At 42.1% G+C, this 12545-nt stretch overlaps 1 protein-coding gene across 11 annotated transcripts in view; it reads left to right on the top strand.

The window, feature by feature from the left end:
* The first annotated feature begins 5833 nt into the window (after positions 1-5833).
* Positions 5834-12545, top strand: part of GALC (galactosylceramidase) — a 61694-nt gene continuing 54982 nt past the window's right edge. For 3 of the 11 annotated variants that reach the window (XM_064571452.1, XM_064571451.1, XM_064571450.1), the window contains exon 1: positions 5835-6061. In XM_064571452.1, coding sequence (XP_064427522.1) covers positions 5867-6061 — 195 coding nt within the window. In that variant the 5' untranslated portion in view covers positions 5835-5866. Of the gene's footprint in view, positions 6062-6170; positions 6573-12545 lie in introns of those variants that run through there. The other 8 variants (XM_045901357.3, XM_064571453.1, XM_045901358.3 and 5 more) reach the window with 6 other exon arrangements.

Raw genomic sequence — 12545 nt, 5'->3', positions numbered from 1 at the left:
ACAGCATGAGGTAAATCATACAAAAGAGCACCTGTCAGGTGTGTCCTGGGAAGAGCAAGTGACCATCTTTAACACAGTCTATAAGAAGAAATGGGGAACTATTATTTCCTCCTTCCAGTCTTAATGTGACTTTTGTGTGCACAGTTGTGAATTCTCAAAACATACAGTTTTCCCTTGGACACCAAAGTATACATTTATGTTTTATGAAGAAAATTCTAAATTCTCCTAATGACTTTGGTTGTAAGTTTATTGATCAGAGATCAACCATATACTCGATAGTGTGTTATTGTTGAGCAATGGGGTGATACTTACCCACGGTTAGAGACAGTATGGGCTGAATTGTGTCCCCCTCAAATTTATGTATTGAAGCCCCAACACCCAGTGCCTCAGAATGTGACTGTATTTGCAGACAGGGCCTTTAAAGAGGTGATTAAGTTACAATGAAAGTGTTAGCATGGGCCCTCGTCCAATCTGACTGGTATCCTTATAAGAAGAGATTTGGGCCCATAAAGAGACACCATTGACTTGCAAGCACAGAGGAAAGATCATGTGAGGATACAGAGAGATGTAGCCACCTGCAACCCAAGGAGAGAAGCCTGAGAAGAAACCAAATCTCCTGTCACCTTGACCTTGAACTTGAGAACTGTGAGAAAGTAAATTTCTGTTGTTTAAACCACTGTTTTGTTGTATTTTGTTATGGTGGCTCTAGCAGAGTGGATATTCTTCAGCCTCATCGTTAGCCACAGAGGTAGACATTTACTGAGTGTGCCTAGCCCAGGACCCAGCATCCACTAGATCTGGTCTGTCCAATACAGGAGCTGCTGACCACATGTGGCCATTGTGCACTTGAAGTGTAGCTAATACAAACTGAGATGTGCTGTACATGCAAAATACACTCTAGGTTTTTGAAGACTTAGTATGAAAAAAGAACACAAAATATTTTATTAATATATTTTATATTGATTACATATTTGGTCATACATGGTATTTGGGAATAAATAAAACATACCATTAAAATTGATTTCATCTGCTTTTTAAAAAAATGTGTACTAGAAAATTTCAAATTACACATGTGCTTTGCCTTATATTTGTTGGACAGCGTTGCACTAGATGTTTAAAAAAATCTTTTGAGTGGTGGAAACCTCTTGCACTGTCATTTTCTTCATGCTTAGGATTTGGGATTAGGTGGATTCTAAAATTCTTCCCCTGACAGCAGTGAAGGAAAAGGTATTGACAATCCAAAGAAGAACAGACATATCAAGGGTGAAACATAGGAGGAGAGCAAAACTTCCTGGAGCTCTCTTATTTGAGCAAATCCACACAGTCACAATGACCAAGGGAAGGACGAGAGGTGGCAAAGACAGTGTTTTTTTTTTTTTTTTAAGATTTTATTTATTCATCTGAGAGAGACAATGAGATAGAGAGAGCATGAGAGGGGGGAGTGGGAGAGGGAGAAGCAGACTCCCCGCCAAGCAGGGAGCCCAACGCCGGACTCGATCCCTGGACTCCAGGATCATGACCTGAGCCGAAGGCAGCCGCCCAACCAACTGAGCCACCCAGGCGCCCCGGCAAAGACAGTGTTTTAAGGCCGGGGGCGGGGGGGGGGGGGGCGGGTAGGGGTGGGGCTGCAGGGGGGCGGTGGGGAATGCAGACACAGGCTGAGAATTCTTTTGGATGATTGCCTTCACTCAGGATCGCCACCTCGTATACTGGTCATGGTTCTTTGCTGAGGGCAACAGCGCCACCTGTGGCTGACTTGGGCAGCAAACGAATGACTTAGAAATCAGGACAGGGCGCAGAATTGCTGCTGAAGCTGTGGAACCAGGCTTGTGAAATGGGCCAGAGCCAGAGGACCAGAAAGACAGTCCAGGTCACCCTGCCTGAGCCATAGGTTAGGATGGCACTTCTGACCCTGCTGTTCCAGGCGCTCGGGACTCCTCTGATGGAGCCTCTGTACCTGCTCCTCCTCTGGACTCTGACATGGCTCCAGGGTGCTTTCTTGGCTGTCCATACATCTAGTTACCCTTACACGATCAAAGTCGCAGGTTCAAGGAACTGGCTGAGGGAGGCTGGTCGCTGCCAGAACCCTCACTGCTGGGGGCAGGAAGAGGGATGATCTGCCTCCTTTACTCCTGAAGGAGTGTGGAATCCGCCTTCTACGAAGACTCGCCCTGGGGAATCAGCCACACGGGGCATGGGTTTGAATGACTGTAGATAACAAAAACGGAAAACAATTTCAGATTAGTATGAAGACAGGAACAGTCTCCCCCCCCAGAATTGTCTTAGTTTCGTGGAGAGTGGTAAAGTAGGCTGGGACTTCAGGGCTGATTCTAACTACCGTACCACATTGTTCTCAGCTATAGCAGTTTTTATCTGAGTTCTACTTAAGAAAATGTTTAGTAAGCAATATATAATTTATTCCATTACGTGGGTTCTGTCCTCTGAACTACTGTTATTGTCTTTATATAAAGTCCCGAATTAACAGAATTCCTACACATATTTTAGAAGTCACTGAACAGAATGACATTATTAACAATTGCAATCAAGCCATGTACGTCAAAGTAAAAAAAAAAAAAATCAGATTAACAGCAGATATTACAGGATAGTTCATGAAGAGAATATATTTTATATTCTTTTATGCCCCAGGAGATTCTACTTTAAGAAATGTTACTACATTCTTTTATAAATAATCCTTTTTCCTTATCCCCTTATATTCAGTGATTTGTTATTATTTAAAAAAAAATTTAAAGGTTTTATTTATTTGACAGAGAGAGAGTGTGCACTTGAGCGCACAAGCTGGAGGGGGTGGGCAGAGGGAGAGGGAGAAGCAGACTTCCCACTGAGCAGGGAGCCTGACCCCACTGGGGCTCCATAGATCCTAGGACCCTGAGACCATGACCTGATCCTAGGACCCTGAGATCATGACCTGAGCCAGAGGCAGATGCTTAACTGACTGTCCCATATTCAGTGATTTTTTAAAATTAAACTTATTTTTTTTGCATTGAGATATTAAATCATATTTAGACCCCCAAGTTATACAGGAATTTACCCATGTTTTGTATTAGAAAATGTAAGGTTTCATATTTTACATTTAGAGCTCTATCCATTTGCAGTTTATGTGTGGTGTGAAGCATAGATCTAAAATTTGATCTTTTTCCAAATACTTATCCAGATGTCTCCATATGTTTTAAAAGTTCCGTACTTACCCCAGTAATTTGAGGCACCATTTTCACAGTGATTTTTTTTTTTTTTAAGTTCAATTCAACTAATACATATTGAGTACCTACTGTGGTTTGGACACTGCATTTAGAAAGTACAAAGAGGATAAAGACTTGGCCTCTGCCCTTGAATTTGAGTGCTGGATTCAGATTTCTAAAAGTAGAGCCATTTTCCAGAGACAACAGACTACTATCAGACTTTATTAGTAACTTTTCATTAAAAGGCAAGATCTCTCATCTTTCTCAAGAGACCATCTGATTTTAATCACACTTTTCACTTTGGAAAAATGAGAAATTTGTGGTGGCTGAAGTGCAGTTGTTACTCCAAAACACTGTTCCTTTAAGACAAAGACAGTCTTTACTTTCAAAACTCATCTGAAATTTGAGAACTGAGAGGCACTCATTTTCTTGTTTAGCTCATGCCCCAAACCACAGGAGCAAGGGAAGCGGAACACATGATTACTTGTCTGGTAACTGCTATTTTGATTTATCTCACCTCTTGAGCAAATCTGACTCCTCTGTCCAGCCATCCATGGATCTCTCTTCCTCCTTATATTTAATTGCCTTTTTATTAGAAACTTCTTTTCTAATGGTTTACTGAACAGAGATTAGAAATTTGAAACGAGATATTTTCTGTGTAAGGAATTACTTTGGTATGTGAACTAATAAGAACTAGTGATATGTTCTAGGGATGAGAACACTTTTTCTGTTAAATACTCTGTGTTTCCTCTTCTACAGAGATCACAAAGTATACAAATATTTGTGGTGTGCCTTTCAAATACTGGTGTAATGGTGTGTTACAGGATGATGTATGCTGGGCACTGGTTTCAACGTCTCAATTAATTTGTGTATGGTATTTTCTTCTATTTTCACCCTGGTATTTCCCTTCTAGTTGCATTATTACACCTATGTTATATACCACAGACACAAAATCTCAGAATTGGTAGGGAGCTTAGCATTCCTTTGATTTATCATCTATGGCTTGCATCCACTGGCACTCAAATTCTAGCTTAAAATATTGTATTAGAATGGATAGATCAGAGTGAGTTCTGGGAAGGTAAATCTATGGAACCTGCATAGTTCCTGACTTGTATCATAGAATGGTGGTGGTAAAGAAGGTAGAGTTCAGACATGTGCTGTACTGGAAAAAGAAGAAATGGAAGAAAAAGTGGCCCATTTGTAGGGATATAACTTATCATCCAAGCCAGAACACTTTTGAGGGTGAAAGGGGCACTATTAATAATTATACTAGAACAATAGACATAAGCTGGGACTGTTCTTGGTAAACCAAAATAGATCTACAGTAATTTAAGAGGAGAAAAAGCAAGCATAGCTATTGTTCATTAAGAACGAAGGGATAGTAGAAGGGCCTGACAACTTCGTTTTTGGGACTGCACAGATACTTTTCTTCCTAGTATAATTGTGATCCTGAAACTTAAGTCTAGGTTTGTAGTTATGGGGCAAAACAATCTGACTCCAAATAGGGCCCTGAAGATAAAGACTTGTGTGTCCTATAGCCTTTGGGTCTTCTCTTTGACATTTTGGGGTCTCCAGGGCTTGTGAAGACACTGAAAACCAATTCCATGGGTCTACAAAGGGAGATTATGGGATCAGAAATGCTTTCTCGGCAGCTACACAGTCTCTTCAATTTTCTCTGATACCAAGAAAATCAGAAATCTCAGATTGACGCTGAACGTGGCAAAATCCCATGACACAACTTCCCTACCAATTTAGGGTTATCTGCCTGGAACCACGTCAACCGGCAACGTAGGGTAATTGATGAAGCTGAAAGCTAAATACCTAGAGTGCTTACCTTGACCATATACCAGTGGTTACCTTGACAGCTAACGTTTGCCAAGTGTGTAATGCATTCAGCTCATATTTACTGAGGGCCTATTAGCCTGTATTCCATTTAATCACATGTTCCCCACATACTTATCCAGATGCCTCCGTATGTTTTAAAAGTTCCATACTTACCCCAGTAATTTGAGGCACCATTTCCACAGTGATTTTTTTCTTTTTTTAAGTTCAATTCAACTAATACATAATGAGTACCTACTGTGGTTTGGACACTGCATTTAGGAAGTACAAAGAGGATAAAGACTTGGCCTCTGCCCTTGAATTTGAGTGCTGGATTCAGATTTCTAAAAGTAGAGCCATTTTCCAGAGACAACAGACTACTATCAGACTTTATTAGTAACTCTGTGGCTGCTCTTGTTTCATCGTACACAAAAGGAAACTCAGGCTCAGAAAACTAAGTGACTCAACCAGGGCCACGCCTGAACTGGGACCTAGTTAGGGGCTGCGAGCTGGGTATTTTTTCTTGCTTTGCCACAGACCGCACGTGGTAGATGCGCTCTCAGACGGTGAGTTCCCTAGGCGGCCTTGGACATCCCCTGCGTTAACGTGCTGCAGCGGATGAGGCCGGAAGAGAAGCAGGGAACTGAGTACACTTGAAGGCCCCACCCCAACAAGGTCACAACCAGAAAAGGCTCGCTCGGCTACTCCACAACACTACTGCGGCTGCGTAGGCGACCTGTGGCCCTCACTCAAGATGGCGGCTCCGGCGTCAGCGGCCTTCTGCCCTTCCCCATCATGGCGGCGGCCGGACCCGCCTCCCTGGGCGCGGGAATCATGTGACCCACACAATGGCCGAGCGCCTACTCCAGGCTTCCCGGCAACGCCGAGTGAAAGCCATGACGGCCGCCGCAGGTTCGGCGGGCCGCACCGCGGTGCCCCTACTGCTGTGCGCGCTGCTGGTGCCCGGCGGCGCGTACGTGCTGGACGACTCCGACGGGCTGGGCCGGGAGTTCGATGGCATCGGCGCGGTCAGCGGCGGCGGGGTGAGCAGCAGGCGGTAGGATGCGCGGGCGTGGCCAGGGGGGCGCCCCACAAGCCCCCGCGACGCAGCCCCGCGTGTCGACCCCCGCCGGTCCCGACTCCGCTCGCGGCGGGCGCTTCTGGGCGGGGGGGTCTGTGCTCCTACAGGGTTGGAAGCGGCTCTTGCTCGTTTAGATGAACATACAGAGGCCATTAGTTTTAAAAGAGGAGGATGCGGAGGTCCACCGAATACGTGACAGGTGTAGATAGTGACAAGGCTGGGGCTCGTACTCTCATCCCGGGCGACGGAGCCTGGGCTCGCTTTGCCGCAGGGAGGGCATTCCTGAGGGTCGTTCCAGAAATGGTCAGGGAGCCGGGGAGCATCTCTCCTCCCAAGGGGCTGCCCCACTGAGGGTCGGGGAGTCGGAAGCCCTGGACCACAGTGTAGGGTGCGATTGGCTAACTTCAGAGGGGCCAGCGCGCAATACGTTTTGTTTGGAGGCGCGACAGGTGCCTCAAGGCCTCCGTAGGAAGGTAAGAGGTCAGGCTGGGTCTGTTTTTGTTTTTTTTTTAGTTGTTGTTTGTTTTTAATGGCAGGCTATGCTAGTATTAACTGGTAGTCTAGGTTGTTTACTGTTGGGGGGCTGTGTTTCTTGGGAGTCATCAAGGCCCAAGGTGGGGTGAGTTGCCCACCGGAAAGGTCAGTGCCTCTGTGACTCTTTGGTGGCTCTTTTTGTGTACAGGGAGGGGGAAACATCGGATCAACATCCAAGGTGGTTCGCCACCTTTAGGGTGTGTAAGAATCACCTGGTATGCTTGTTTAAATGCACTGCCCATTCTGACTGTAGTTCTGGATTGGGGCCTGAGAATCTGCATTTTACCAAGTACACCAATTGATTCTCATACTGAGTAGTGAGAGACCTTTTTCTTTTAAGTAAACTTAATTTTAGAATAGTTTTAGATATACAGAAGAGTTTCCAAGAGAATACAGAGCTCTCATACACCCTGCACCCATTTTTCTGTTATCAGCATCCTGCATTGGTATGGTACATTTGTCACGATCAGTATTGATAACTTATGAAAATCTGTACTTCATATTTCCTTAGTAGTTACCTAATGCCTATTTTCTGTTCCAGGATCCCATCCAGAATACTAACTGCATTTAACTGGCATGCCTTAGTCCTCTCTTGGCTGTGACAGTTGGGATGAATGAGTTCATTTTCCTGGACATTCCTTAAGATTTACGTGAAGGGAGACAGGAGGGCCATTCCAGCTTTGTGTAAAATTGTATGGGCACAGCTGGTAATTGTCTGAATTTCCTGGTCATGCTGTCATGTGGCCTCTAGGCCTGGGAGCTTGGTTTAGTAGCATGATTCTTTTTGGCTCTAACAAAATTTACTTGCTTCTATCACATGCCCTCCGTAACCTTTTTCCTGTCTTTGTGTTATTCCCTTCCATTTTACCCCAAATCAACTAGAGTTAATTTTATTTGATGTTAAGGCCTAACTCTTAAATGGGTTGTTTGTTGGGTTGAGTCAGATGGAGCTTGTATATTCAGATGCATTTCAGAACTAGCTCCACTGCTTGCTTGCTGAATGGATGTTTTGTGCTGATCTCAGCCTACTGATAGCTGGTGTTGTGGCTGGACTGGCCCTTATGGTTCTTATTATGATTGTAAGATGTTCTCAGCAATAACGATCAAGAAACTTAAAAAAAAAAGGTTTATTATTCACAGATCCTGGCAAGCACATGGCACACTTGGGACCACACAGTAAGGTTGTGGGGGGCCGGGGGGAGGAGAGGGGAAGAGAGAGAGAGAGAGAGCACTGGAACTTGAGTGTTCTGCCCTGCTTTTATTGCGGGCTCACTCATTGGTGAATTCGAAACTTAAGAGGGGGAGTTTAAAGTGCAGGAAGAGAAAAATCAAGCAGCCTCTGTGGTCAGTTACTGAAATCAACCAAGGTCTTTAAAACAAAGAAGGCTGGGGTCCCAGCTGGGGGAGCCTGGCACTTTATCTAGATCGGCAGTGTGATTCTTTGAAACAGCCATCTTTGAAGTGGATGCCTCTTTGAAGAGGATACCCTCAGGCACTTGCATTACAAAAAAGAAAAAAAACTGTCAGGGTTTATACTACAGTCCACCTTGATGCAGAGGCATTAGTCAGTGGTGACCCTGGATACCTGATAGGTTAAAAGTCAGGGATAGGGCATGTTGTAACCCAGAAAGTACACATCTAAGTAGGACTATATAGCACTTCTATAATAATTATACAGACAGTAGTCTGCAATCTAGTCCGTAGCCATTGTCCCAAGCTTAAAGGGACATGAAACCAGGTCAGTGATCCTAGGACTCAGGAATGTGTTCAAAGATTTGGGTAATATTGTGAAATAATTAAACATCTTTGGCCATCTCGTGAAGTAGGTCTGATCAAATAGGCTTTTCTTTCTTTCTTTTTTTTTTTTTTTTTTAAAGATTTTATTTATTTATTTGACAGAGAGAGAAATAGTGAGAGAGGGAACACAAGCAGAGGGAGTGGGAGAGGGAGAAGCAGGCTTCCTGCGGAGCAGGGAACCCGATGCGGGGCTCCATCACAGGACCCTGGATCATGACCTGAGCTGAAGGTAGACGCTTAACGAATGAGCCACCCAGGCTTTTCTAAGTGTGCTTTGCTGGATTTTTTTTCATAAGGAATCTCAGATTGGACTCTAAAAGTCTCTCAGGGCTGGGCAGTCAAGCCAAGGACTTGCCTTCATACTTCACCTATAATACCTGTAGATTTGAGTGAATGCCTCTCTTCTCAAGGTCCCCCAAATATCCTGATATTTTTGGGCCTCACAATAAGTGGTCTCCATTATTCACCTGGTAAGGCTGCTGGGAACACTTAAAGGCTTAAAAATAGCCACGTTAAATACCTATGGGAGTTCATTACAATGCAGTTGGCAAGGAACTTTGGTTATTTCTGTGACCTATAACATTCTACGATAATAACTAGAATTATAAGTGACAGCATCATATCAGGACATAGCAGATGTCTAGGAATTTCATATGATTTCTGGAACATTTATATCAGTCACACATATCCATACAAATTTAATCTAAAGAGGGTTTCTCATTACTTATTTGATAATGCTTTCCATGTAGTTTAACATATCAAATAAGCCTAATTAGTTTAACATCTCTTTTAATAAGGAGAAGGAACAAATCATTTGAGATGTTCCAGGGACCCCATGGAAAATCCCAAAGTTAGTTCAAGGTTTAAAAAGGCTTCATTTAGGGGCGCCTGGGTGGCTCAGTCGTTAAGTGTCTGCCTTGGGCTCAGGTCATGATCCCAGGGTCCTGGGATCGAGCCCCCACATTGGGCTCCTTGCTCAGCGAGGAGTCTGCTTCTCCCTCTCCCTCTGCCTGCTGTTCTGCCTACCTGTGCTCTCTCTCTGTGTCAAATAAATAAATAAAATCTTTAAAAAAAAAGAAAAAGGCTTCATTTAGAATTTGATTCTGGGAAATTTGTCAGAAATATCAAAAGATTTTGAAACCCTTGATTACACTGGATCATAGATTGCTCTGAAATACTAGTTATCCATTTAAAAAACTTTCACCAAAATTATAGCTAAAGACTTCATAGGCAAATACAGAAAGCTACATAGTTTATTAAAAAAAAAAAAAGAACTTTAGCTCTTTAAATAGAGAGGACTTGTTTTCTTAAGTAATCAAAGACATGATAAAAGACAACTTGAGATACTGGAAATTATTTTGGTAAAATACAGAATCTTTATTTCCTAGGCAGATTACTTAAAAGGTAAATAAAAACCTTGCACAGTCTTATCAAGAACAGACCAGTAATCCAAGAAAACTATCCTTTTAGCAGATAAAATAAAATTAAGCTTTAGTTTTCAGAAGTACACTATTTATTTAAAAAATACAATAAATTACTTCATTTTTAGCCAGCTTGTCTACACAAGATAAAATTCTCCCTCTCTTTTTTTCTTTCTTTCTCCTACTTTCTATATCCATTTAGTTTGTCTACTTTAGGACAAAATTACTTTCATTTGCCTTAACAAAATGCATATCCATACCTTATACCATAGCTAAACTATATCCTATTTCCCTTGCCTAAGTTGTTTCTCTTATTTCTTGTACTTTTAATTACATATATTGTTAGAATTCTTAACTCTTAGAAAGCTTAATTTCTAGTGAAAACTAGTGAGTAAGCAGTTGTGAGCTCTTTACTAGCATTCTGTATATTGACAAATTTATGAATACATTTCATAATTTCTAGAGGCATATGCCTCTTTAAATTCATTAATTAATTTTTATTATGTGATGTTAATCACCATAATTACATCATTAGCTTTTGATGTAGTGTTCCATGATTAATTGTTTGTGTATAACACCTAGTGCTCCATGCAATACGTGCATAGTAAGTTTTTCAGTATAGCACAGGACATGTTTACCAACAGATCCAGACATCTAGCTTCTCTGTTACAGGAAACCAAAAGTAGATAAACCTGTGGTTCAGTAATGTTTCAATATTTAATGTTTAGCAATGATCTATATATTTAATGAATTTCCATCATTGAACTTGGCAAAACTCTAAGGTTTCAAGTTACCAAAAAGATTTGGGTAACGTTTTAAGTACACATACCATAAAACATAATTGTTGTTGAAGAGTGGATGCCTTGGCAATCAAAGCTTAAGTCAGACATTTGCATTACAAAAAGAAAAAACCCAATCATTGTGGCTTACACTAGAATGGATGACCTGGTCTTTAGCTGATCTCTCCAACTTTGTGTGTGTGTGTGTGGGGTGGGGGGTAGGGGGGTGTTGGAGTGGGACAGACAAACCTTTTCCTTAACCCAACTTATTCTTCTTGATTTTTGTGTTTTTATTTTCTGATGTTGCAACCTTCCTCATAGGTGCTGGAGCATATTTCAGAGTCACCTGGACTAATGGGTCAATGTGTGTGTTTTTTACTACAGTCATTCTTCTTTTCATTTTTGTGGTTTAAACCTACAATAGCCAGTATTTCATGAAATGAGGACCCATCTGTCCTAGTATCTTTACTTGTGGCATTAAATCCAGTATTTGAACTTACTGAAAAATGGAAGTCTTCGTTATTTATATTTATTAACTCAGTTTAAGAGTATTAAAATGAGAATATTGCAATACTCAGAGTAGGATACTCTTATCTATATGATAGTGTCCCTGTGTATAGTGCGTGTCTCATCTTAGAAGCTTAATATTAATCGAAGGAAAATGGTTGCAACACTACCTTTGCCCATCACTTTAGATTTCTATGTGGAGTCCCTGGTACGTGGCACAGTTTATAGCAGTTCTCACTTGGTCTTCCAGTCTGATAGGGAAGGCAGTATGGGGCAGTAGTTAAGAATGTGCGTTTAAGAGCAGATTGTCAGGGGTCCATTCTGGGCCCTGTCATTCACTGTCCAGCCACGGACAGGTTACTTAACCTCCCAGTGTCTCAGTTTCCTTTCTGGGGAGACCTTGAAACCTGGTGGGAGCATCATGAGGATAGATGTAAAGTGCTCAGGGTGGCATCTGGCACATGATTATTTTGGTTAATATCATCCTGTTTCATTGATTAGGAAGGAGGAAGTTGCATGAAAAATGTATTTGGGTATAAAATATCTGCCATTTATTGGTAACTTACTGTGTGTCTCCTCTTGTGCTAAGGCTTCTTCCTGGGCTGGTTGGAAACAGCCCCAGGCCTTTTCCAGGGAATGTGACTGCAATTTGTTATTCCTTGATGGTGCATTTCAACATTTGGCTATACTACTCTGAACTATTGCCATTGACTAATGCTTTTGTACTGAGAATGACATAGGCTTGCAATAGCATGGTGATGTGGTGTGTTTGCTTAAAGTTGGCACTTTCTGTGTTAAGGATAGGATTGCATAGACGCAAAATAACCCGCAAACAGCCAAACGCACTGTTCTAATGACATAATTCAGGGTCAGAAGAATTGTTCCCCTTTGATCAAGGATGGGTTATTGTGTATATGCAGGGTTCATTCACTTAAGGAGTGCCTACTTTAATATTTGAGCCTCCGCCAGTCTGTAAGCTCTTTGAAAACAGTGACTGTGTTTTTAAAAACAATTTGTATAATGCCTGTCATTTATTGAGAGCTTACTGTGTGCCAGCTCCTGCACTATGTCCTTTACATACATCTTATTTCAGCCTTAGAACAGCTGAAGGAGTTCTAAGGAGTAAGATGGCCTGCTTTACAGCAGATTGTCCTTGGTCACATAGCTTGTAAATGTTGCAATCGGGATGTAGGCTCCTTCTGACTCAAAGCGTCCTGTATTATGTTGCCTTTGCCGGTGGAACAAACAATACCATAAAAGATATTAAATGTTTACTAAATAAGAGAATAAATGGGGACATGAACTTGAGTAAGACATAGTCCCTGTCCTCAAGGAACTCAGAGGTGAGTCAGAGAAGTATGGCAATGAGGAGGGTGCAGGGTTAGAAGAGTTACAGTAGAGATGTAGA

The sequence above is a fragment of the Mirounga angustirostris genome, unplaced genomic scaffold (assembly GCF_029215605.1).
Source record: "Mirounga angustirostris isolate CCGP_5_RB_7025 unplaced genomic scaffold, mMirAng1.0.hap1 SCAF_9, whole genome shotgun sequence".
Taxonomy (NCBI): domain Eukaryota; kingdom Metazoa; phylum Chordata; class Mammalia; order Carnivora; family Phocidae; genus Mirounga; species Mirounga angustirostris.
The sequence above is the reverse complement of the archived record's forward strand: the minus strand, read 5'-3'. Positions and strand labels throughout refer to the sequence as shown.